Genomic DNA, 27,571 nt, shown 5'->3' with positions numbered 1-27,571 from the left:
TGAAATAGATGGCCCTTCCTCTCTGGCCTTTTGTATCATTGCTTGAAACGTGCTTAAAGGTTGCGCTAATGTTTCTGCCCTTTTTTTCCTGTAAAGGAGCTGGGGATACCTGTGCTGGAGGTATAATTTTTGGATATGAGTTCTGACTTGAATAGTCAGGGGGGAGGAATGGTTAGCGAAACCGTTGCCACCTTGGAATGCGCCTCTGTCCCTACCATTTCCAAGGCACGCTCAACTGAGGCCATACCCTTATGGCTGCCGAGGCCAGAGGCTCAGCATACAAAAAATTCCCGACTCTAAGCCAATCTTCTAATGTTAATAACCCCTTTTCTGAATACTGGGAGCAGTGCTTTCCTATCTCTTGTACTAAACAGTTTAACTGTGAATCAGAGGCCTCTCTATCTGTATGTTTCAGAATATTCTTCAATTCTGTCACATGAACACGCTGTAAATCTGACAGGGAATTGCCCATACTTACTCGAAGGGATCCCGGAGGATGAGGTGCACCAAGTCTAATCGTCAGACGGAGCAAGCAGGGCGAGGGTCGTCGAGAGTCCCTGTTTCCCAGCGCCATTTGTAGGAATACCCCACAAGAAACACACACACGCACTCCACATACCTAGAAAAATTCACCATCCTAAGCGACTATCAATCTGGCTTTCGCACGGAACACAGCACCGAAACCATCTTAGCCACCCTTCTTGACCATCTCCACACGCTCTTTAGTCAGGGTTCTAGTGCAATGATTATACAACTAGACCTAAGCAGTGCCTTCGACCTGGTCGACCACACCATTCTCCTTGAATGTCTGTCACACATTGGTATCTCTGATCAGGTCCTCAATTGGTTTCAGGGGTTCCTAAAAAATAGATCCTACAAAGTACACCAGAACAACGCTTTCTCATACAGCTGGGAAAACACCTGCGGTGTCCCGCAGGGCTCCCCTCTATCCCCCACCCTGTTCAATATCTACCTAGCCTCCCTAGGTAACCTTCTACACACCCTCAAGCTCAAATTTTTCATCTATGCAGGTGATATCACATTAGTTATTCCTCTTACCAGTCTCTCACCAGAAACACTCGAATACATTACAAACATACTCAACCAGATTGAGCTCTGGATGCTAGCTTTCAGGCTGAAACTAAATTCCGACAAAACAAAATTTTTTCTGGCCTCCCCCAACGACAAAATTAAGGACACCACAATCCTACTGAAAGGAAGGCCTTTCCCCCTTGAAAACACAGTAAAAATCCTGGGTGTTATGCTGGACAGACATTTATCTTTAGAAACTCACACCGACCTCAGCGTCAGGAAATGCTTCGCAGTACTCTGGAAACTCCGCACCATAAAAAAATACTTCAATGACTCCTCGTTCCGCCTTCTAGTGCAATCTTCCATTCTCAGCATTCTAGACTATTGTAATATTATTTACCTGAACTCCACGAAGAAAACTACCAGAAGACTAAAAGTGATCCAGAACACCGCCGTTCGCCTCATCTATGGCCTAAAGAAATGGGAACATATCACCCCTTTCTACCACCAACTTCACTGGCTGCCTTTCGAATCCAGAGTGCTCTTCAAATTCGCATGCTTCTGTTACAAATAGGTAAATGGCCTCTCGCCAAGATACATCAATCCCCTCTTTAACCTTTACTGCACCATCAAGAAATCCCGCAGAATTCAACTGTTCGCCTATCCCTCGCTAAAGCTCTGTCATCTTAAAAGATTCCTAGACAAAACCTTCGCCTTCCAAGCAGCCAAGATGAACCCATGGATCGCCCAAATGATTCTCGAGGCTCCCACTTACCTCGACTTCAGAAAAACACTCAAAACTTATCTATTCAACAAACAAGCCCCATAACGCCCCCTCTCCGGAATCACCCGGCCACACGTTCGACCCATTTCCCCCCCTTTATTGATCACTGGCTTCCGCCCCCTTCTTCATCAGCCAAGTTCGGCTAAAGTTGTTGTAAATCCAATAAATTGTGGAAAATCGGCCCATTTGGCCCTGCCCCCCCCCCCTCCATTGACCGCTTTCCTCCTTCTCTCCTTCCCACTTCCGCTTCTTCAGCCATGTTAGGCGGAAGGTGTTGTAAATCCAATACATTGTTTGTAAATCGGCATGTCAATGCGGATCCTAATGTAATTGTTGTGAACCGCCTAGAACTCGATGGGTATGGCGGTATATAAGAATAAAATTATTATTATTATTATTAAAGTCGGGAGGAGGTGCTCCAAATGAATGGTCTCTTCTCCTTTTTATTGACAATCATAGCTCCATTAATTACTTAGTTAATGCTCTACAAGGTTATAATTTCATAATACATTCACAGTGAGAATTAGACCAAGGTAACTTATTGTTTATCTATTTCATGTGCTTCTCAAAACTATTATTTCACGTGACATATGAATACATAATAACAGTTACCATAAAGTGATTCCCAATGTGTACATTTCTGATATGTCTCCAATCTTACTATGGCATGTGACAATCCAAAGGTTATAATGCATACTTCTTAAGCTTTCTTGATTAGCCTTAAGTCAAGGCCTGCTCAGACAGTCTGATTGTTGCCCATATAAGGGATGCTTAAACAAGATAAGGAATAAGGGTAAATGTGTGTCAGGTTAATATGTGACAGGAAGGGAGGAGGAATGCCTCAGCATTCTGTCACAAGGTGCAAACCTTGTCTTTGCTTAGAATGTATACGTGACAGGAGGGAGAGGGAATGAGAAACAGGGCCTCAGATCCAAACACAGGCCTAGATCCGTACACAGGGCCTGGATCCGTACACAGGGCCTAGGGCAGTGTGCCGACCTGGCCTGGTTCCGAACTGCCTGTGTACTTGACCTTGCCTGTGTTCTGATGCCCTGGATCAGAACTTATCAGACCTCCATCCTACACGTTGGCAACACAACAAAAACTACCACAGCGATGCACCCCATTGCCGGCCAGTAATTTACACCACCAGTGTGATTATCAACATGCGTATGCCGGCAGCACAGCAGATATGAATTTAACTGTGCCAGGCCCAGATGGGATGCATCACTGGGGCCAGCACAGTTAAATTCATTTCTGGTGCGCTACTGGCATGCGCAAGTTGACACCACACCAGTAGTGTAAATTACTGGCTGGCACTGTTAAATTACTGCTGAAAAGAGGAGGAAGCCAGACCATAAGAGAAAATTGAGGCAGCGAGTGAGGGGGGGGGGGGGGCGCTGATTATAACCGTAGGCTTGCCCTCTTGATTTCCACCTCCAGCTCCACCTCCCTACTGGCCTGGCCCAGCAGTACAATGTGCGCAGGGGTGAGGGAGCATGAGTACCTCTCCTGCCTCCAGTAATATTCTGCACAGCCGCAGTGGTGAGGGAGGGAGACGACAAAGGTAGGAGGAATGATTTTATTTTCAATTTAGTGTTTGAATTGTGTCTTTTTTGAGAGTTTTAATTTGCTGTCTTTTGCACTGCTCATTTGTTTATTTTTCTCTAGGGTTGTACTGCATGCAGAGTCTTGAATCTTAGGGTTTCATTTTTATATATTAGTACTTTTAGTTTTTGGCCCTGTATTTGCATAGGGGTTATCTATGTTCTGGTAGGAATGAATGTTGAGAAGCATACAGTGTGTTTTGTGTAGCTTAATTTTGTGGTTAGCCATTACCATTATGTGTTAATAAGATTATATTGTGTGTGTGTATATATGAAAAATGAATGGAAAAAATTGTGTTATAATTAGTACTATTATGGAGGCGGGGTCTGGGGTGGAGATTGGGCGGAGTCTGGTACATGACTTTGCCTGCGTTTTGGATTTCGGCCCCTTTGTGTGATTGAGTTTGACACCCGTGGTCTAAAGAAATATGATCATGTGACTCCTTTCTACCGTGAGTTGCATTGGCTTCCAGTGGAGGCGCGTGTTGTTTAAGCTGGGTTGTCTTTGTTACAAAGTTGCATATGGTATTGCTCCAAACTATATGACCGATAGATTTCTCATAGCATTCCATAAACATAGGAGAGAATCACATGCATTGTTTAATTTTCCATCTGCTCAACGATGTAAGAGCAAGAAATCCTTGAAACATACACTAGCATTTCAGGCTGCTTTCTATGACAGGGAATTTAGGCCACTGTTGCGTAGTGCTTGCTCTTACAAGCACTTTAGAATTCAATTTAAAACTCATCTTTTTTCAAAATATTTACAGAACTAATTTAAATCATCCTTAGGTTATGTTATTTTGAATCTTTTGTTCACGCATTGAACTTACAGTTATGCGGTTTATAAGTACGATGTTATGTTATGTCATGAGATCTATTTGCTGCATGCAAAGAAATCTCTTGCATATGTACTGGGAAAATCCTGAAAACCCAACTGGATTGCAGCTCTCAAGGACTGATGTTGGACAACCCTGCCCTAACCTATTGTATAATGACTAAGACCCTTTCCATTCAAAAACAGTGAATCTCTGGGCTCTAGCCAGTCGAGAAAGCAGAAGCTGAGCAAGTCCTGTGCATGGCAATAGATGGCAGTGCCAGTGAACCACCAGAATGGCCTGGGTTTTATCTCTTCCTGCAGGTTTGGAAACAAAGGAGTTAAACTCAGCTTTGTACACTGATAATTGTACATACCTTTTCCCTGGGTGAATTCCTTTACAAAAGGGGTTGTGGGCCTTCCAGAAATCTCCTGGCTGTGGGAGATAAGTGCATCCCTGACTGCCTTGCATCCGCTGAACACAATCACAGGAGTCTCTCCTGCCCATATGGTAAAGATGCTCCCATATTTATTAGCTAACTGGAGAAAGAATAGATACAAGGTGTGGGTCCCAGGTATATGGTAAATCGATATTATTGCACAATGAGACACCTCAAGAATTCTCTCTAATCTTGAATGTAATTAATAATAGTGAATATTGCCAGAGGTTATCAATAAAGAATCTGTGATTTAGGATACAATGAATCAGTGTTAGCCTCATCTTTCTAGCCATTATACCCTCCACAAGTTGAATAACTCAACTCATTTAAGAGAAAGTTGAATTAACTCGTAATGCCAGCTGTAGTGGATTGTACAAAACTTTCATAGTTGATTTATGATGTCATTGAGCATTGTGAAAGCAGCTGACATGGGTGGATTCCTATCTGATCAGCTAGAAATAGTTGGTTGCATCACTGCATTCCAGTCCTAAAGTGGTGTTCCAGAGATTGGGCTAATTGTACTCCTGAATACTTCACTGGTGAGAAACTCCTGTATTAGAAGGGTGGATCAGGTGAAACTCGCAAGCTTTCCCATTTCAGCAAGAGGAGTGACTACCTACACTAATTAAAATGCTTCTTCCACGGGTTATTAAACACTTGGCTAAACTTGGCAGCTCACACTGAAATACATTTATGACGATGTTCTCGACCTTTTGGCTCAGATGCAAGTGCAGGGTCTGAGCTCTTAAGCTAAGGATGAGACATTCTTAGCCTTTGGGATGAAATTTAAATTCTTTACAATATGGGATATTTTACGTCTTGCCTCACATGCAGGATAAGGTAATGACCAGGAGAATTACACTGTCACTTTTAACATTTTACAGAGATTTAACTGAAATGTTCTAGAGAGTCTTTTAGTAGGAGATTTAAGTTGTCTGCTTTGGCAAAGGTTGTTGCATCCCTGATGGATTCAGGTGAGAGGCGTACCCCCCACCCCCCCATATTTTACAAATTCTCATTTTCATTCAGAAGGTCAGGATTGGCCCTGCTTAGTTCAGGTTCAGATCCTTGTTTTCTTTCTTAGCCAAAATAGATTGAGTGGTAACTGCTAGTCTGTGGTGGCATCTTCCAGAAGACAAGCCCAGAGCCAATCATACTAAAATGATGCACAATGAGAAGAGACTTAAGGACCTAAAACTGTTTGTCCTAGAGCAGAGATTTCCCAGTCTATGGTTCAGAACCCCAAACAGTCTAAAAAATCTGTGCTTAGAGTAATGACCTGGGGGGTCACTGAATTTTGTTTGACTGATCACAGGGTCACAGTCACAAAAAGATTGATAAGCATTGTCCTAGAGAAAGGAGTGGAATACAGGAGAGACATTCAAAGGTATAAATTAGCCACAAGAAGTGAACAGTGTAAAGGAAAGCAGGCTCTAGTATAAGAGATTACACCGTGATGATCTAAAGCAGGGGTGTCCAACCTGCGGCCCCATGAAGTATTTTGTGTGGCCCTGGTCGAGGGCAATGCAGTGTTTTCTTCTGCTGCCCCCGGGTGTTTACCATCTTGTCAGCTCCCTCCTCTGTCTTGCTGCAGCGTTTGCGCATTTGTGTGGCCCCAGAAACATTTTTTTCGGCCAGTGCGGCCAAGGGAAGCCAAAAGGTTGGGCACCCCTGATCTAAAGGAAGGGGGGAGAGTAACACCAGGAAAAGTATGTCTTCAAAGAAACAGCTTCCCTGACAAAACTATGACTGAAATATAGAAAGCCTTGGATAAGCACAAAGCACCCCCTAGGTGTAAAAGGGGTTTGTGGAGCAGACCTGAGCCAGAAACATACCCTGCGCAATACACCCTTAGCATCCTTGCCTTGCCCGCTATGTTGCAGCCAAGCAGAGAAAGCAATTTTGGTGTCCTATCACCTGCACATAACTCACTACAGCATATTCGCAGATATGCTGAGTTAGTCCAATAAAAAAGTCTCACATATAACTTAGTTATTTTTTCCCCTCTTTATTTCTACATAGCAATTACAAGCCTTTCCTCTAGATATGAAGGGAAAATGAGAGAGCAAATAGGCAAAAGAAAGAAATCAAGACAGTCTACTAGGACCCAGGGCTTCATTTCAGGAGGAATGGCCTGGGATGCAGTTCCATCACTTTTCTGAAGAAGGAGCATGCTCTACTCCTGCTCCTCTCTTCCTGACAGCCTCCCTTCTTCTGCTGCTACTGACCCTCTCCCCACTGTAAAGCCTAACTTCCCTTTTATTCTACAAATTAAACCCTGTTATGGACCCCCTTTCAACTTGTATTTTTTCTTCATATTTTGTTTCTCACTTGATCTGTTTGTTTAAGATCAAATAGTGCTGACATTCACAGCTAATTTTCCCAGTAGCTCAAGATATTAGGTGTTGTATCTTTATACAAGAAGCAAAAAGACTTTGCCATGCCTAGTTTTTTGTTTATTTTACAAGTATTATTATAGCTCCATTCTTCATAGAAGTTGTTCCAAGAACTGAAACTGATCCTTAGATTGTCGGAAACATTACAGTGGCAATATCTGTGACCCCGAGAAAGTGGAAGACTTGAGCACTCAGCAGCTCCTCAGAGCTGTCATTAAACTGCCTTTCAGCAGGTCCTATTCATCACAGTGTGATGTCATAAGTTGCAGAAAAGACAACACTATCAAGTCAATAAGTAGCAGGGGAGACGTAGTAGATTGCTATAGCAGACAGACCAAAAATGAACTACCTGAATGAGGGTCTCATGATGAAACTGGAAGTTCAGCATCCACAGGTTTCCAATGATGGGGAGGGGGCTGGGTCCAGGGGGAAGTCCTCTGTTGGTCCATTGTAGCTTTAGAAACTTTAGCATGAAGAGAAATAGGAGGAGAGTGAATAACATCTCTGTGAGCATCAGCATATCTCCAACACACACTTTCACTCGGATCAATGTATACGCCAGGATAACCAAGAAGAATCTGTAGTGGTCCAAAATACTTCCCACACTGGATCACTTTGGTGTTTAAGTCAGCAGTGGGCCAAGATCTCCTGTTCCTGATCAGTGTGTGTAACCAGGGAGATCCAGGGTGTCTCTGAATAATTCTGCATCAACAGCAAGCTCACTGGATCTAATAGATGCAAAAACGTATCTGAATCACTATCACTTTCTCCTTCACTGTAATCACCAAGAATGCATTAAGTCTGAGGGTTTAAAATAGCTTTCACATTAATGATTAACATCTGACATACTATGAAGGAGCATCCAGTGAAACCAGTTTTTCTAGCATGGAAGAGATTTCAGCAGTTGCTCTTAACTCTGGTTGGCAACATCAGCTCAATGATGAATTCAAGTCCCCACATCCAGTACCCAGGCCAGAAATTTATCTGTCATCCTCCTCTCTCCCTATGGTTCCTTTCTGGATCATTGATCCTTCCCCAGTCTCCAGTCCTTCAACTTCCTCTTCTGTCTCCCTGATTCCCAGTCCTAGAGATTCCTCTGCCTTACTTTCTCCTCCAATCTCCAGTCCTTGAACTTTCATCCCCCCCCCCCAATCTCCTGTCTTTGAGTCTTCTCCTTCAGTCCTAGTCTCCATTCCTTGAAAACTCCTTGCTATTTTGAAGTAGTTGCACCAATTCTCTGGAACAACCTTCCCATTTATCTGTTGTGTTGTGTTATGTTTTGTAATACAGTGTACTTATATACTGCCAACTCCCTTAAAAAAAAGAGCCTTCATTTTGTTTAATAAATTCAAACATCTCCTTAAAGCATATTTATTTTCCCAGACTTGTTACAATGTGCCATAGTTACAGTATAAGTTTTTATCTTAACGACACATATTAGGGATCTGAAGCCAATATATAGTTTACAGGTTAAATTTGTCACCGTTACAGTACAAGATTTTACATGTTTTTGTCCTAACGCAGAACATACCGAGGATCTCGTATCAATATACATTTCTTTGTAATCTATCAGTCATTGGAGTTAGGTGAAGAGGTCTGTCTTTATTGCTTTCCTAAAGTTGAGGAGTCCTTCAAGGGATCTTATCTGCAGGGGCAGTCGATTCCAGTGGGTCAGTAGGAAGTGGGAGTAGGAATGTCATTTGGTGGTTTGCAGTTGAAGGGTACGAGCAGGGGGCGTTTTGGGTGTATTTCATCTTGGGAGCAGAGGGACCTGTTAGGCACGTACAGAAGGATTTGAACACTAGCATCAGGCCCTTGACGACACAATGTTTGGCTATGGACAGCCAGTGAGTCAACAATAGAGTTTGGGAGATAGTATTTTCTTTTCCTGATACCTTGGCAGTGAGTGATTGAGGTTTTGCCCTTTTTCCCTCCCCTCTCTCTTTTTTTCCATGTAATCTCTTCTCCTCTTGTTCTTCCCTCTCAGTTATGCCTCTTTTATTCCATGTGTTGTTGTTTTTTTTACTTTGAAATGTTTATTCACTGCTTAGATATTGTTTTATTTGCAGTATATCAAAATAAGTTGAATTTGAATGGACTCTCCCCATGTTCAGCCCTCAAATGTTCCCCTGATCTCCAGTTCTTGGTCCTGCTCTTCCTTCCTTTTTCTCCATTCTCCAATTTGTGAGCTTTTCCTCCCCCAAATTCCTGTCTTTGAGCATTCTACTCATTTTCCAACTGTGGTCTGGAGGTTCACCTAGCCAGTTAGGTTTCCAGGACTGCCATAATCACTCCAAATGCCAGGGATGCAGTGCACGCACATCTCTCTCATGCGCACATAGGTTGCTGAAATGGAGTCCCGGGATGAAAACATAAGAACATAAGCAGTGCCTCTGCTAGGTCAGACCAGGGGGTCCATCGTGCCCAGCAGTCCGCTCATGCGGCGGCCCAACAGGTCCAGGACCCATGTAGCAATCCTTTAACTATACCCCTCTATCCCCTTTTCCTGCAGAAAGTTGTCCAATACCTTCTTGAACTCCAGTACCGTACTCTGTCCTATCACGCCCTCTGGAAGCGCATTCCAGGTGTCCACCACCCGTTGGGTGAAGAAGAACTTCCTAGCATTGGTTTTGAATCTGTCCCCTTACTGGGTCAGACCAATGGTCCATCAAGCCCAGTAGCAATATTCCACGCTACCGATCCAGGGTTCAGGATTCAGCTTTATAGGGACAAGGATGTGCACAGCTGGGAGTAAGAGAAAATGGATGCAAGACAGCTGAGAATTTCTGCGGTTCTTCAGGGAAACCTTGGGAAAGTGCTATAGAAATAATTTTGAGGCAATACTGCTTTCTGAAAGTGAATTTCTTAAACCAGGTTGCTGTTGTAGTTTAATTGTTAGTTCTCGAAACTCTGATTATATAGTGGTCATTGAAAGTTACATATTACACGGTCCTGCCTTCCATATCGAACCCTTCTTTTCCCTGAGTTCCTAAAACGGAATCTCTTTAATTGTGTAAGATGTTGGTGCACAAATGTCTTCAGCCCTGAACATGATGGCAGTACAAGTGTAAGGCTTAACGTTAGGCATGACCACTTCTAGTTCAATGCCTGGCAAGATTGCTCGCACCTAAGCAGTTTGGCATGTAAATGCTAACATTCCATAACCCACACGTTTAACCTGCTTTTACACCAAGCCCCTCCGAGGATCATATCCCCTTTCTAACTGTTGCTCTGGAATTTGAACACACGTCTTATAGAAAACCCTTAGACCCACTCCCAGGCCCACCCAGTTCCACCCATCCCATTATGCCCCATCTTCGCCCTCAGCCCCGCCCCCCTGCTGGGCACGATGGACCACTGCTCTGACCCAGCAGCAGCAATTCTTATGATGATGCGATTTATTTTCAAAACCCAAAGTGTTTTGAAAAGCTATCTGGGCCCCTGGACAAATCCTTCAAAGGAATTTCAAGTTTAATAGTGATTTGCTGAATCGCATATCACAATTCTAAGCGATTATACAAAATATAATAAAATCAGGGGGGGTTGCAAATCAACAAAAAAAACCTTTTATTAAGACAGACCAGAAACAAAACATGCTAATGAGATACAAAAGGGTAAAGGTGAACTACAATTAGATCAAGAAAAGATTACAAAAAAGGGTAAAACAGTAGGAGGGGAAGGGATTTGATTGATCTGCCTGAAGAGAATCAAAAGGAGAGGCTGGTAAGGGAAAAAGGTGTTAGTGTTCAAAGGCATCTCCATATAGAAAACTTTTTAGAACTCTTTTAAATTTATCTAGACTTGTTATTCCCTAATGTAAGGCAGTAAGGAGCTCCAGATAAGGGGAGTGGTAACTGCAAAGGAGGTAGAACGGCGGGTGGGAACAAAAAGAAGATTTGGGGAGGAAGATCTAAGAATTCTGACGGGTGCGTGGGGTATAAGAAGTTTGTTGATGAAAGCTGGCTATCTGGTTTTAAATGTTTTGAATGTGAGTAGAGAGGTGTTGAAATTCATTCTGTGAAGGACAGGGAGCCAGTGGGCATTTTTAAATAGTGGGGAGACAAGGTCATATTTTTTGGAGTTGGTAATGATTTTAATGGAAGTATTTTGTATTAACTGAAGTTGTCTGATTTCTTTTTGAAAAATACCTTTATAGAGAGAGTTGCAATAGTCTATTTTTGAGATAACAAGTAAGTGAATTAAGATATTTAGGGAGGAAGGTTCCAGGAAACTAGCTAGAGATCTAATCATTCACAGTTTAATTAGGACATGTCTGGGGAAATCTGGACATCTAGTAACCCTAAGAATACCAACTAGGGCAATTCCACATGTAACTGTTTATCAGTACCGATTATAGCTCATTATAGGTAGACATCTCTAGTCAATCTGGCTCCTCCAGACACTGTGGTCACTTCCGGCTCCTCTGGTCACTCTGGCCTCAATGATGAATCTGGCCCTTAGTCCACACTGTGATCTCACTAGTGAATCTGGCCCTTAGGCCACACTCTGGCCGCAGTGGTGATTCAGACCCATAGGCCATGCTTGGGCCTCACTAGTTTCCAATGGTTAGGCTTACCAGGGCTTAGGCTAACAGCCAGCATAAGTACCCCTGAGGGTTGCCTTGAGAGCTCAGGTAGCTCTCACTGACAAGGGACAATGGAATCAGGTGTCTTGTCGGAGGTATCCTCCTCAACTCAGGGCGAGGGTCTTCACTGCCCTTCTTAGCTCTGAGGGTCAAGAGAATCTCGTTTCTTCTAGTGTTCCAGAGTCCATCCTGTCAGATAATTCCTCAGCCTTAGTTGTGCTGATCTATTTATTTGGATTTATTTCCTGTCCTCCCAGAAGAGCTCATAATGGGTTACAAGTTTACATACATAATAAAATATAGTAATGTAAAGCATGACAGTACATTTTAGATCATGACATGATAGGACAATACTTAGGGGAGCATGGTAGTTCTCCTCCATGCAAATAAATATGCAAATAAGCTCAGTTAGTATTCCCAAGTGATCAGTCATTCCTGTTATAACTACACAGTCTTTCGATAGGGTCTGGTAAAAAGGCTTCTGCTTCTTGTCATACTGGTTAACACCAATTATCACCTCATTTTTACTAATCAAGATATTTATTATTTCTATAGCGCTACCAGATGCACGCAGCGCTGTACATTAAACACGCAAGAGACAGTCCCTGCTCAAAAAAAACAAATCTAAATTATGACAAATATACAGAACACAGGGTGGTTCAATATATACTTCTCATTAAGAGGCATAGAAAGGGATGAAAAGCTAGAGTACGTCCAACAAAAGCATCTCTTTGCTGGCTATAGCCTCTTTGGTCAGTGAAAAATGAATATGAATATGGGGCAATCTGTAATTACTTACATTTCAATTATTTGTTGACTATGAGGGTCATTTTCAAAGCACTTAGACCAGGGGTGGGCAAACTTTTTGACTCATGGGCCACAATGGGTTCTTAAATTTGACAGAGGGGCCGGACTAAAAGTAGATGGATGGTGTGTTTGTGGTAATTAATATAAATTAAATGTAAATGTCATAACATAAAAGGTTTCGGTCTTTATAAGGTACCAAAGCATGAACACGTAAGTAAGTCTTATTGTACAAAACAAATGTATTTGATCATCTCTCCCTTCCTCTCCTTCACCCCAATTCTTCCTCATTCCTGTCTCTCCCCGTGTACAGCATCTTACCTCCCCTCTCATCCATCCCCTTGTGCCTTCCCTCTTCAGCATCTTTCTATCCCTCCCATCCCCCTGTGCAGCAGAACCCATGCCCAGCTTCTGTCCTTCCCTTCCTCCCATCCCCCTGTGCAGCAGAACCCATGCCCAGCTTCTGTCCTTCCCTCCCTCCCATCCCCCTGTGCAGCAGAACCCTTGCCCAGCTTCTGTCCTTCCCTCCCTCCCATCCCTCGTGCAGCAGAACCCTTGCCCAGCTTCTGTCCTTCTCTCCCTCCCATCCCTCGTGCAGCAGAACCCTTGCCCAACTTCCATCCTTCCTTCCCTCCCTCCCCTTGTGCAGCAGAACTCTTGAGCACCCACCCCTGCCGAGCAGCCGAACCCCCGCTGACCCTCCATTCTTCCCTCCCATCCGAACCCTGCCAACTGTGAGCCCTACATACCTCCCTCCAAAGCAGCGTCGGGTCAGAAGCACTCTAAACAGGCTGCTTTGCGGCCTTCTCTTGTCGGGGCCTTCCATGTGCCGTGTTACTGATGACATCATCAGTGATGCAAATATGACAAGAAGAACATAAGAAGATAAAATTTGCCATTGCTGGGTCAGACCAGTGGTCCATCGTGCCCAGCAGTCCACTCACGAAGTGTGTCTATGTGTATGCACACTTTCTATAAGTCCAACCAAGAAAGGAGATGAGAAGGGAAGGCAGTTTGAAAGGAGCAATTCCTTAATCATTGTTACAGTGAATCAGTGTACACACACTGCAGCTATTGGAACTGTTTCCCCCATAGAAAAGTACTGGGGCATTTTTTGGGAGGAGGTTCATTAATCTCTCGCCTCTTATCAGATTCAGAAACTTAAATTTAACAGGTCAGAAATTTTCTCCAGCTTCCCTCCTCCCTTCCTGTGAATAGAGCTACAAGAAAATATTTAGCTTTCTTTGGTGCTTGAGTAGATATAGACAGAGTTGAGGCAGTATTAGGCCAGTTTTCAAAGAAATCTGCCCAAGTTCCCTACTAGTTAGGTGAATTTCCCAAGTTTAAAATCTTCCCTTTACTTAGTTAACGCACATGCACATTTATACCAGTGGACTTCTCCACTCCAGCCCACATTTTCAAAGGGAAACTTATTTATATGACTGTCCCTACCAGTGACACAGAAACATACACATATGCATGCATGCTTGCTCTTCAGACACATGCGCACACATACACACTTCAGATATAGACATGTATGGTTTCATTCTTCCAGCATACACGTGCTTCACTAGGTTGGGGAATAATACTAGTGCTAGGCAGATTTCTATGGCCGCACTGTGTGCAATTGTGGTCACCATATCTCAAAAAAGATATAGAATTAGAAAAGGTACAGAGAAGGGTGACAAAAGTAATAAAAGGGATGGGACTTCCTTATGAGAAAAGCTTAAATTGCTAGGGCTCTTCAGCTTAAAGAGATGGCTCAGGGGTGATACTTGTATGAAGAGGTGTATAAAATACTGAGGGGCATGGACAGGATAGCTATGAATCACATGTTTACCCTTTCCAAAAATACTTGGACTAGGGGGCATGTGAAGCTACTAAATAGATTTAAAACAAACTGGAGAAAATATTTCTTCACACATGTAACTAAACTCTGGAATTTATTGCTGGAGAATGTGGTGAAATCAGTTAACTTAGCAGGGTTTAAAAAAATGTGGGGGTGATAGAGGTTTTAGTGCATTGAGCTGGCGTTAGTTCTAGCCACGTAGCGCGGGCTAAAAACGCTATCGCAGCTTAGTAAAAGGAGCCCTTGGATAATCTTCTAAAAGAGAAGTCCCTAGGCCATTATTGAGCTGGTTTGGGGAAATCCCTTGCTTATTCCTAGGATAAGCAGCGTAAAATCTGTTGTTTTTGCCGTGTACCTATGACCTGGGTTGGCCACTGTTGGAAACCAGATACTGGGCTTCGCTTTGTGCCAGTGTGGCAATTGCTCTGAACCATTTTTCAGTCATACTAATAAGGGCTATTGAAGCAAACAAGGCCGAGGTGAAGGAAGGCCACATTCCCAGAAGCCCTCGGACGCCGTTTCTAGAACTCTCTGAAGGAGCCACTGGCGCCCCCCAAAGCTCCGCCTCAACGCAGCCTCGCGCACCGGTGACGTGCTGACGCTATGCGCACCCCCCCCTCCCTCCCTCCCTCCCAGTTCGCGCACAAGAGGCTGGAGCGCGCGTGCGTGGCCTCTGCTAATGACGTAACGAACGCGCTCAGCGCGTCTATCTCTGCGCCTTTGTGACGTGTGCGCACGCGCCGCGGCCTCGCTTCCCCGAGAGCAGCCGGAGCAGGCCCGGCCCGACCCTGTCATGAGCGGATTCGGGTTCGGTGCTGCCGGAGGAGAAGGTTCGGAGAGTCCCGACAAGCTGGACATGTCCCTGGGTGAGGGAGGCTCTCGCTCGGCATTCTGTCCTCGCGCTCCCTTCGTACCCCGTTTGTCCCTGTCTTTCTCCGCCAGGCCCCTCCCCCTCTTTCCTTCTGCTCTGCCCCCCTCCCCCCCCCTCCACCTGCTCACTTCATCCTTCCTCAGCTCCTTCCTTCATCCCTGGTCAGTGCCTTGAGAAAGAGGTAAAAAAATCAAACAACAGACGTTGGAGGATCTGGCTTTCATCTGTTTGCCAAGGAAAAAAATAAAACCCAGCAGCAAAGGACTGGGGCTGAGGACAAGGAGGAGAGGAGGCCACAGCGTCTGTCTCGGGGGGGCTGTCCTTGAATCTAAAATCAAATCGGGTTAATAACTCCACATCTCCTACAGGCAGATCCAGAGGTCTCATCTTTCTAAAACAGGGGTGTCGAAGTCGGTCCTCGAGGGCCGCAATCCAGTCGGGGTTTCAAGATTTCCCCAATGAATCTGCATGAGATCTATGTGCATGCACTGCTTTCAATGCATATTCATTGGGGATTTGCGGCCCTCGAGGACCGACTTCGACACCTGTGTTCTAAAAGCTTAATACCCTCCTAGATCCACAAGTGCCTTTCGACTGCAAAGTATGGCATCTAGAGGATCCAGTTTTTGCCCAACCCCTTACCAGGTCTTCCTTCTCAAGGTACCCCTGATGCTGCTTCTTGCTCAGCTTTCTCTTTATCATATTGCTTCTTCCTCATCCGTTTCAGTCCTCCTCATTTAGCTATTTGTTAAAAATGATTCCATACTCTAAAACACTCCAACTGAAGCACATGTATATAAAAACATACCAATCGCTGAAAACTAAAAGATCGGCTAGAGGTGCTACACAGGCCATTTAAACCATGTTTACACAGCTACATTTTTACTTTCTTGGAGTTGAAGGTAACATGATGTGTTCCTACTAATTGGTGGAAGCTTGTTTCCTAATTTCAGGCCTATAAAACTAAAATCTGTTTCCTATGTGACCGCTAAGAATGACTCCTTCACAGATAATATCAAATTAACCCCCCCCCCCTTTTTTTTATAAAGCTGCATTATCGCCTGCCATGGTGGTAAAAGCTCTAACACTCATAGAATTCCTATGAACGTTGGAGCTAATACTGCCATGGCTGGTGATTTTAAAAAAAGCCTAATGCGGCTTAATAAAAGGGGGCCTAAATTCTAAATTGTGAGCTTCATGGGTTATGATTAGGCTGACATGGGACAGAACTGTCTTCAAATAAGTTGCTTCCCCTGCCTTTATACTAATTCCTCTTAAGAAAGGGTAATTGATGAAGAGCCTTCAAAATATAAATTATTCTATCCCAGTTTTAGCACCAGTGATTACACCTGCAATGTTTTTGATCTAATCTGTACTTTTTGTTTTTAAATCTACTCTGTCTTCCTATTTTCAAAATTGTTCTTATTTATTGCTAGTGTATTTGTTTTCTTTTGGTTGACAGAATGGAAGATTTAGATAATCTGAAGATCTGGGTGGAACTGTAGAACAGATGTTGCTAGTGTTCAGTTGCTGTTCTGGATTCTAGAATTTATATTCTGGTGCAGACTTCTGAATGGATTTCTCTGGTTCCCAGTTGCCGTGTTGGGACCTGATAACCAAGGAGTATGTGTGTGAAGGGGGAGGGGACTATTTTACTTTCCAGCACCAGTTATTCCTTGATTATTTAGAGAAAAAATGGAAACCTTCCCCTTTCAATAGATGCTTAAGTGTGATAAAGAAAAAGAATTTGGTTTAAATAATTTTATCTTTTATGATACATTTCTGTTGAATTTTTATTACTTTATTATTTCCATATGATGATTTCATTAGAAAATGTTATTATATAGGATTCATAAAGTCCTAGAGTTTCATCAGGTGTTTTAATATACTTACCTGGTCTTTGTCCTTGTAGTTCTGCCACAAGAGCATTATTGGGTTATTTCATCAGGTTTAAAAGAACCCAAACTTGGTGGTGTGACTTTCTTCATGTGTCTAGTGGGTTCCAAGCTGTTTCTGGAACCAAGGAGTAAGCTAATGTACTTTGAAGTCGGTTCTTATGTCTACTGCATTTGTTGTTGCTATGCTTCCTGCCTGGTATACTAAGCAGCGTACTGCACTAACCCCGCCCTTAGGTGTTCAGGAATGGGTTAGCGCAGTACGCTGCTTAATACAGGAACTAATTTTTCTTTAATTTCTATTCTGTTTAACTATTTTATATGTTTACATGCTCTTATTGACTAAATAGTCTAGGTATGCAAGTAGATAACTCAAAAACATAATAAGTTAGAGGCAGATCAAAACTGCTTTAATCAGTTTTGGCCAAAACCGAAAGTGCAGCTGAAATTTATCACTGAGTGTTGGCTGAAACTGAAACCAAAAACTAACGTTTAGAACCAGTGAGGCCCACTGGGGATTGTCAGGGCTTGCAGTCAGCAGCCATCTGCTAAACCCGGATGAGGTGGTGGAAATAGAGACTGTGTCTGAATGCAAGAGGGCCTGGGATAGGCACGTGGGATTTCTCGGAGAGAGAAAGAGAGAATGGTTTATCTGCCATCGTGTTTCTATGACCTCACAATGCAGGTGTAAAGAGCCTTAGCCTATAGGAAGAGGAGATGCAAATGTTAAGAGCCTTAGTCAATAGGGAGAGGAGGAGATAGTGGATGCTGCGGATGGGTCATTTGGCCTTTATCTGCCGTCATGTACCCTCCAGACTCAGGAATCTGGAAGTGCAGACTGACATTTGGGAGAATCTATTCTAAAGGAAAAGGCAAGAGAGGTCCTCCAAACTAAATAAATGGGACAATACGCATTTTAAAGAATAAACGTTTTTTTTATTTGGAAGGACATCTCTTTTGCTTTTTCCTTTAGTTTATTATCACAGTAAGGCAAGATTTTCAATTTTTATTTGTTCAGTTGATATCTGGAAGAGCCATTTGAACAAGTCAATACTGATGTACTTGAATATCCTTTTGATATAGGAATTTTGTGAGAATGTGCTAAAAAAATCATGAGTGCCAGTTTTTTATGTTTATAGTGTAATGGCCGAGTTAGTCCACTCTTCAAGGTAATAAGTAGAAATAAAACAAAAACATAAAGGAAAAAAAATGTAGTTTATGATTAGCTTTCGAAGGTAACCCCTTCTTCCTCAGATCAGAAATTTAGTTATAAAACTGATTAAGGGCAAACATGATATAGACCAGGGGTGCCCACACCTTTTTGGCTTGCGAGCTATTTTTAAAATGACCAAGTCAAAATGATCTACCAACAATAAAATTTTAAAAAACACAAAGCACACTATATGCAGAGAAAATGTTAATTATCATTTATATTTGGGGTTTTTTTTCAAAGAGGTCAAGGCAGATGACTTTAAAATATGCAGTCACCTCAGTAACAACTATACAAAAATAGACAAATATACCCTCTCCCCTTTTACTAAACTGCGATTGCGGTTTTTAGCATAGGGAGCTGCACTGAATGCCCCGTGTTGCTCCTGAAGTTCATAGGCTTCCTGTGCTAAAAACTGCTATTGCAGTTTAGTAAAAGGGGGCCAAAGTACAAAATATAGACAGCAGATATAAATTCGGACACATCACTAAATTAAAAATAAAATCATTTTTCATACCTTTTTGTCTGGTGATTTCACGAGTCTCTGGTTGCACTTCCTTCTTCTGACTGTAAATCCAGTATTTCTTTCTTTCCTTCTGCCCCCCCCTTTCTTTCTCTCTCCCCCTGCCCCTCTTTATTTCTGTCTTTCTTCCCCTGCCTTTCTTTCTCTTTCTCCCTGCCCCCTCTTTATTTCTGTCTTTCTTTCTCTCTCCCCCTGTCCCCCCCAAAGCCATCGCACTGATTTCTCCACTTCCCTGATTCTTTCTTCCTGTCCCACCCCCAAGCCACCATGCTGATTTCTCCCTGCTTCCCAAGCCAGGCCTGGCGCGTACATGCACCGGACCCACAAGCCTTCACCTCCAATGTCAATTCTGATGTTGGAGAGGAAGTTCCAGGCCAGTCAGGCAGCGATTGGCTGGCCCAGAACTTCCTCTTCGATGTCAGAATTGACATCGGAGGTGAAGGCTTGTGGGTCAAGTGCTTGTACGCATCAAGCCTGGCTTGGGGAGGCAGGAAGAACAAGATCACAAAGGCAACACGATCGACTTGCGTTGCCTTTGTGATCTACTGGTCAATCGCGATCGACCATTTGGGCACCCTGATATAGACGTTTACTAAAATAGGGTAAAGGAATCCAAACACTGGTCTATATTGTGGGCATTAAACCTGCCTGATCCACAATCTGTCCATTGATGTTACTGAGCATGAGGTTTATATGCTCTGAAAAATTACAGTCAAATTATCTTATAATATATAAAATTCATTTTAATATTTCCCTACTAACACTATAAGCTAATCCGTACTTGAAAACAAACACTGCAAGTTCCTTTTCTGCATGTCAAAAGTTTTATGGTTAAAATGCTGCATCTTTATCATAGCCTACAGAGCCTGGAAATTCTTTTCAATTATCAAACGGTATCCTAGCCAGAAACATATAATTATTTAAATAATGAAAGTCCTTATTTTACTTCCAAGCGAAATAGCCTCTGCACACCTGGACTTTAGCTAATGAAAACTGAAAGTAAAAGCCACAGTGCTTTACAGTTGCTGACTTTGCACTGTATTTGGAGTGACGGCTGATGTATCTCCTTAAAGAGATTAATTCCTAAGGTGCTTATCCCAAATTAAACTACATTACTTTATTTATTTATTTAGCCCGTCCTCCCAAAAGAGCCCAGAACAGGTTACAGGGGTACATACACATTAGAACAGCCTTACTGGATCAGACCAATGGTCCATCAAGCCCAGTAGCCCGTTCTCACAGTGGCCAATCCAGGTCACTCATACCTGGCCAAAACCCAAAGAGTGGCAACATTCCATGCTACCGATCCAGGGCAAGCAGTGGCTTCCCCCATGTCTTTCTCAATAACAGACTATGGACTGTTCCAGAGCTTAACTATTCTCCGAGTGAAAAAATATTTCCTCCTATTAGTTTTAAAGCTTCATCAAGTGTTCTCTAGTCTTTGTAACTTTTGATGGAGTGAAAAATCGATCCACTTGTACCCGTTCCACTCCACTCAGGATTTTGTAGACTTCAATCATATCTCCCCTCAGCAATACTCCAGATGAGGTCACACCATGGAACGATACAGGGGCATTATTAGTCATTCAGGCTATTTTCTGCTTTTGATTACTAACTCCATACTCTGCTGGGTGCTTAGATTATCCCAGTGGTTACCAGTGACCCTGCTTCTAGGCAGATCAGACACCTTGTACATCACATTCAAAGTATGATACTTAGTGTTACTGATCCTACTTCTTGGAATGCTCTTCCAGTTCAATTACAGTTATAAACCTGTTTTCCAAAGACCTCTTTTCTAAAGAGCTCCCATGATGCATTTCCCATCAGGGAGAGAGTGGAACGCTGTACTTTGTGAGCAAAGGCCCCATTCTAGAACAACAGCTTTGGGGCCCTAGAAGAGGTGAGATGTTGGATCTGGCATGGCTGGATAGGGTAAGGAAGAGAAAAGCTCGATCTATGAACCAGTGGGAATGAGGTCATAACATGATTTCAGTAATTAAGGGGAAAGTGGAAATAGAAACATGAAGGCAGATAAAGGTCAAATAGCCCATACAGTCTGCCCATTCACAACATCCACTATCTCCTCCTCTCCCTAAGTGATCCCATGTGCCTGTCCTATGCATTTTTTAACTCAGACAGTCTCTTCTGGGAGACTGTTTCACGCATCTACCACCCTTTCTGTAAAAAAGTATTTCCTTAGATTTCTCCTGAGCCTGTCACCTCTTAACTTCATCTTATGCCCTCTCATTCCGGAGCTTCCTTTCAAATGAAATGTCTTTATCATATCTCTTCTCTCCCGCCTTTTCTCCAAAATATTCATATTGAGATCTTTAAGTCTGCTCTCATATGCCTTAAGATGAAGACCATGCATCATTTTAGTAGCCTTTCTCTGGACTGACTCCATCCTGTGTATATCTTTTTGAAGGAGTGATCTCTAGAATTATACACAATATTCTAAATGAGGTCTCACCAGAGTCTTATACAGGGACATCAGTACTTTGTCCTACTGGCCATTCCTCTCCCTATGCACCAAAGCATCTTTCTAGCTTTCACCATTGCCCTTTCAACCCATTTGACCATCTTAAGATTATCACATTCTATCACACCCAAGTCCCATTCTTCTGTTGTACACATAAGTTCTTCACCCTCTAAACTGTACCATTCACTGTCAAAGGCTTTGCTAAAATCTAAATATAGTAAAACCTTGGATTGCAAGTAACTTGGTTTTGTAAGACAAGCAAAACATTTTATTAAATTTTAACTTGATATACAAGCAATGTCTTGTAATAAAAGTACTTACAGTATATACACAACACAACATCAGAGCCGATGGTTATTCTCTCTCTGATACTGCAAGAGTATAGTGACTGTTCTAAACGAGCAAGGTCTTTCAATACTATGTTACTATGTTAATACGAGTACATACAGTATACATACATCACAGCTGAGCCGAGGGTTCTTCTCTCTCTGACGCTGCGGGAGTGTAGCGACTGTTCTAAACAAAGTCTTGCAATACGAGTACATACAGTATACACGCGTCACATCATCACAACTGAGCCGATGGTTCTCTCTCTGACACTGCAAGAGTGTAGTGACTGTTCTAAACAAGCAAAGTCTTGTAATGCAATCGTCTGACTTTCCATTATTTCTTATGGGGAAATTTGCTTTGATATATGAGTGTTTTGGATTACAAGCATGTTTTCAGAACGAATTATGCTCTTAAACCAAGGTTTTACTGTATAAGTGAGGGTAACTTACAAGTGCATTCATTCTGTAGCCCCTCAATATCTCTCCTCACTTATCTCTCTCCCTGTACTCCCCCCAGTAAACTCTGTAAGTCCTTCTTATCTGTACCCTTCTTCTCTACTGCCAACTTCAGACTCCGTCCCTTCTTTCTTGCCACGCCATATGCCTGGAACAGGCTGCCAGAGTCAATACGTCATGCCCCGTCTTTAGCAGTCTTCAAATCCAAGTTTAAAAGCCTCCTTTTTTGAAGTTGCTTTCAGCTCTTAACTCATCATTTACTTTTACCCATCATATGAGTATCATTCCTTACCCTCAGATGTCCTATCTGTCCAAATTGGATTGTAAGCTCTTCTGAGCAGGGACTATCTATTGAATGTTACATGTACAGCGCTGTGTACGCCTTTCAGCACTACAGAAATTATAAATAGTAGTAGTAGAGGGTGACTTACTTGTGAGTATCTACAGGTAATCTAATCAATTCTGTTCATGCCATCATCTACAAAACATTCCCAGAAGTGAATTTTTTAATTAGGCAATGGTCCGAGTATAATTTACCTTGTCCTTGATATCATTTCCGGGGGTGGGTAAAAGCTGAGAAGCTGGTATGGCTAGGTTGACTGGGAGTGAACTGCTTAGTCTTGTTTGGTGTCTCGTTCTGTTGGTGTTTCTATATCACCTGTTATGTGTGGTGCCAATTTTAGCTAGGTCACACACATACTAGTCATTTCCATATCACAAACTGCCTTTTAAATGAATGAGGATGCGCTAGCACATATAATTACCCACAACAATCAGTCAGTCATTTAATTGCATTCCGGAATTCAGGCTGAAATTACATCTAATCTAAATCCTATTTGCTCATTTTCATAGTAATATAGAGTGGAACGGATTGCCTGAGTCCGTACGTCACACTCCGTCTCTGCTAGTATTGCTTTAACTCCTACTTGCCGTTCGCTTGTAAAGCACCCAGGCCTGTTTTATCATTCTCTCTCTGACAAACTCCATCCATTCTGCCCTGAAAGGTGCTCATAGCTGCACCTGTCACCCTGTGCATCTGAAAAAGGGCAGTCGGCAATTTGCCACAATATCAACTAGTTGTATTTGACACAAGACTTTTGGTTGCAGCCTAGTCAGATTCAGTAAAGGGCACTCTAGAATGAACAGCTGCTGGGGATTCCCATGCCCAGCTTTGAGTAGCTGAAACCTGCAAGTAGGGGTAGGATTCCTGGAATTCTAAAATGCTTTGGCCATGCCCCCTTCTAGGGATTTGGGCACTTATACTTCCTCATTAATTTCTGGAATATCTTGTAAATGGGTGACCTGGCACATGCAGCCCCTAATTGGTGCCGGTTAATGTTAACTATTGATGTTGGCTCGTTAATCAGGCTGCACGTGCCAAATTTGGGTGTGAATATTTGGACACCCTTTGAAGAATCTGGGGATTGTCATTTTAACCTTTTAAAGATAAAATGTAATCTTTGTGGGCAATCTGTGTCATTTTGTTTTAAGCCTTGCCTGAGAAGGACAGGTGAGAAATGCTTGAGCCCTGTGACCATGAAACAGCTGCAGAAATACACAGCGGCTTTTAACATTCTGCTTTCTCTAGAGTTGTGCTATAACTTTTGTTCATTGCGTCCTTTTCCCAGATGATATAATCAAGATGAACAAGGAGGAGGAAAGAAAGCTAAAGGCTCTGCGGCAAAATGGAGGCTTGCGGCCGTACTTTGCTCGACAGTTCAGGATGGGCAGGAGCAGGTGGGGAATCCAGCAGCAGAAAGGTATATGCATAGAGCTGTTAATATTTGTCTTTACACTGGAATGACATGTCCATCCAGATTTTCAAGCACCTGCTCAATTACTTGAAGATACAGTCAGCAAATCACTGCACGGCAGGAAACCACAATACACACACACACTGGAATGGGCTACATTTCTTCTGTCTCACTGTGTGCATCACCTTATGCCTCAGGTTGAATCCAGCAGTAATTAAGGAGATGACTGAAAAATCACTATCTCCCCCTTGGTCAAGCATCCCATATTAGAGACAGTCACAGGCATCATATTTAAGCATTACCATGCAGTATTTTCTACAGTTAGAGTATGTGCAAACAAATAAGATTGGGCAGTGGAATATGAGTATGACAGAGAAAATTTGCTGAGGAGATCCATGAGGTAAAACCTCCCCTAATCTCAGATTTTGTCTAGGCATCTTCTGTGTTAATCTCATGCTTTTACCTGCTCTCGCTGTTCTACTGAATCGACACCCCTTTATTTAATGCTATTTTCCTTAGCACAGCAGCAGATGAATCCAGAGACCAGTGGGATAGCACATATCAACCAGCAGGTGGAGATAGACAAACTGATTAACAGGTGGTCTTATAGGTTGGCATTCCACCTGTATATCCAGTATGCTCTATCTCCCAGCAGGGGTTGGTAGCTATCCTAGCTCCTGGGTTCTGGCTGTGCCTGGTGAAAATTCTGAGGAATAATCATTTCTTCTATTGAGATTATTTCTCTTCAGGTAGAAAGGGATGACTGGCTGAACGGTACCAGCTTTGGGAGTTACACCTGGGCCCCCCCCAGGTCCCTGCTCCACCCTCCCCTCCAGTGGATTGAGGGGTTTATTTTGGGCTCTTAATTTTCTTCTTTTCTTAGTAAAAAAAAAAAAATAATAAAAAGAGCCTCTAAGTGTGAAGCTGTGCTGTACTTTATTGTCAGCTTACAACTTACAACTGCCAGCCATAACTTCTGTCCGGTAGGGGGTTTGGTGAGTTGGTCTTTCCCTCTCTCTGGGGTATCTGGTACTGTTTGAGGGTTTTATGCGCGTTTTGGTGTGTAGTTGGCGTTCTCCATTGTGTTCCTTCCGGTTTGGTGTTTTTTGGCTTTGCAATTAAAAAAAAAAAATTTGAATTTCACGGCAGCCGAGGCGGTTAAGCGGTGTTTGTGCTGTGGGAAGTGCAGAACACTGTCGGGGCTATGTCCGCTGGGTGTACAGACGCTGCGGCAGAAGATTTATTGTTGCCAGCTAGCGAGGCTGTTTTTTCCCCGTGCTTGGGAAGCGCGGTCGATCTCCTCTTCACTCGCGGTGGAGCCCGCCACGCTTCATTGCATGTCGGCGTCTGGGAGGAGTTCAGCAGCTGGAGGCGCTTCGAGGGAGCTTGTGAATGACGTGGTTTCTCTGCAGAACGCGGTGCAGGCTCTCAGCCTGCACAAAACCTGGATTGCAACGACTCTTTGCTCCCTTCTGCCTTTATTCCTCCGGTTCAGTCTCAGGTGGCAAAATGTCGTAGGCTGGCTACCGCAGATGAGGGAGGTTCCTTGACTCAAGTCTCCCCCTTGTCTCTGACTCTTCCTGAGTCTTTGGAAGAGGGGGAGGTGCCAGAATTGGACACGGAGGAGGCGCTAGGTAGGGACTTGGATGATCCTACTGCGCTCCGTCTGTTTTCACAGGGAGGAACTTTCCTCGTTGATATCTAAGGCGTTGCAAGGGTTGAACATCTCTCAGGAGGATTCACTAGTATTTGGATCCGCTAACCCTCTTATGGCGGGAACTAAAAAGCCGCCTAGATCTTTCCCAGTTCATGAGGCCATGCAGGAGCTTATTGCGGCTCAATGGGAGACGCCGGAGGCAGGTCTCCGAGTGACAAAAGTTATGCGGCAGTTGTACCCACTAGAGAATGACACGGGGAAAAAATCTGTTCCCGTCATCGCCCCGTCACCGGCCCACCATCCTCTGCACCGCCCCGTCACCGTCGTTCCCTTCACCGCCCCGTCACCGTCACCGCCATCCCTTTCACCGCCACTGCCATCCCATTCACTGCCCCGTCACCATCCCCGCTGCATCCATATAAGCCTTAGTACTGTAATATTTAGCTTATTCCTTTCTTATAAATCAAAGTTCCTGCTGCTGAACTAGAGAAAGATGTTCAGCTGGCAGGGCTTTGTTTATAAATTTTTATCAACACAACTAATATACGTACTATTTTATCCTAAAGCAAAAAATAAATAAATAAATATAATTTTTTTTTCTACCTTTGTTGTCTGGTTTCTGCTTTCCACATCTTCTCATTGAATTCCTTCCATCCACTGTGTGTCTTCTCTCTGCGTCTTCCATTTGCTGTTACTGTGCCTCTCCCTTAACCCCCCCCCAATTGGTCTAGCACCCATCTTCTTCCCTCCGCTCCCGCATAGTCTGGCATCTGTCTTCCCACTCTGTCTTCCACATTTCCCTTGGGGGTCTGTTCCTCTCCACCCTCCTTCAATGTCTGTTCTATTCCTTTCCACCACCACCCTTCCCTCCCTCCTTTACCATCTGTTCCTTTCTACTACCCTTCAGCTCCTCTCGCGTGGCCTATCTACCTTCCTTCCTCTTATTTTCATGGCACGTTACAATGTAATTTGTGCAAGCCACTGGAGCCTGCAAGCTCGGTCCCTGTCCCATCCCCACAAACCATCTCGCTTCTGTGCTCCTATTTTCTCCATTTCTAATATCTCCCCTATGTATCTGTCATTGCCCCCCCTGTGTCCATATACCATCCCCATGGCATGTCCCCTTTATGTCTCTGTCCCTATGCCCCATGCACATAATTTCCCCTCTTTCTGTTACCTTCCTGTGTCCAGATTTCCCCTATCTTCCTCTTCCATACCAGTGTGTCTCTTCTTTTCAACCCCATCTAGCTTTTTTCCCTCTTTCTTCCCCCCCCCCCTGCTTCTAGCATCTGGCTCACCTGCCAGTCCTTCCCTTTCTTTCCTGCTGTGGGTTTTTCTTTCCGACTTCATCCCCTTGGCCCAGAATCCTTTTCCCTTTCACTCCCTCCTTCCAATTTGAGCAGGGAACACTAGCGATCGCACAGTCCCCGCAGCCACTACCTGCCTGCCCAATCGATCCTAGTGTTTAGCCAGCTCTCTCCCTTCTCCTCACCTTAGTTTATAGGTTTTCTTTTTCGGCGACCTGCACGCTTTCCCAAAGAGCCGCGCATGCGCGGCTGCTCAGTGTTCGATCTTCTGCTCTGCTGCAACTTCCTGTTTCCAGTTGCGTCAGAGCAGAAGATCGAAACTGAGCAGCAGCGGGTGCGCGGCTCTCTGATAGCGTGCGGGTCGCCGAAAAAGAAAATCTACAAACTAAGGTGAGGAGAAGGGAGAGAGCTGGCTAAACACTAGAATCGATTGGGCAGGCGGGTGTGAGCTGCGGGGACCGCGCGATCCTTCATGCCTCACTGCGGGGACAAGACCATTCACCGCCCCGCGGGCGGTGAATGGCCTTGTCCCCGTCGCCGCAGCGACTGCTAGTTTTCTTCCCCGTTTTCGGCGGGTGACCCGCGGCTAAAATGCGGTGGCCGCGGGTAAACCGCCACCGTGTCATTCTCTAGTACCCACTGCCTCAGAATGAGCTGGAGAGGTTTAAGCTCCCTAAGGTGGACGCGTTGGTGGCCGCGGTCACCAAGAAGACTACCTTGCCTGTTGAGGGGGGTATTGCTCTTAAGAATGTCCAGGATAGGAAGATAGAATCTTC

General features: G+C 43.8%; 2 protein-coding genes across 3 annotated transcripts in view; one reads left to right on the top strand and one right to left on the bottom strand.

The window, feature by feature from the left end:
* The window catches only part of LOC117366833 (cytochrome P450 2F2-like), a 52,508-nt gene that overhangs the window by 21,249 nt on the left and 3,688 nt on the right, over positions 1 to 27,571 (bottom strand). Inside the window, exons 2-3 of one of the 2 annotated variants that reach the window (XM_033958775.1) lie at positions 7,426 to 7,804; positions 4,618 to 4,780 (exon numbers count right to left, since the gene is read on the bottom strand). In XM_033958775.1, coding sequence (XP_033814666.1) covers positions 4,618 to 4,780; positions 7,426 to 7,596 — 334 coding nt within the window. In that variant the 5' untranslated portion in view covers positions 7,597 to 7,804. Of the gene's footprint in view, positions 1 to 4,617; positions 4,781 to 7,425; positions 7,837 to 27,571 lie in introns of those variants that run through there. The other variant, XM_033958776.1, reaches the window with a different exon arrangement.
* The window catches only part of FYTTD1 (forty-two-three domain containing 1), a 49,697-nt gene continuing 37,093 nt past the window's right edge, over positions 14,968 to 27,571 (top strand). The window contains exons 1-2 of the mRNA XM_033958777.1: positions 14,968 to 15,180; positions 23,706 to 23,837. Coding sequence (XP_033814668.1) covers positions 15,108 to 15,180; positions 23,706 to 23,837 — 205 coding nt within the window. The 5' untranslated portion in view covers positions 14,968 to 15,107. The remainder of the gene's footprint in view (positions 15,181 to 23,705; positions 23,838 to 27,571) is intronic.

The sequence above is a fragment of the Geotrypetes seraphini genome, chromosome 9, assembly GCF_902459505.1.
Source record: "Geotrypetes seraphini chromosome 9, aGeoSer1.1, whole genome shotgun sequence".
Taxonomy (NCBI): Eukaryota; Metazoa; Chordata; class Amphibia; order Gymnophiona; family Dermophiidae; genus Geotrypetes; species Geotrypetes seraphini.
Note: the sequence above shows the minus strand (reverse complement) of the source record. Positions and strands in the feature narration are given on the sequence as shown.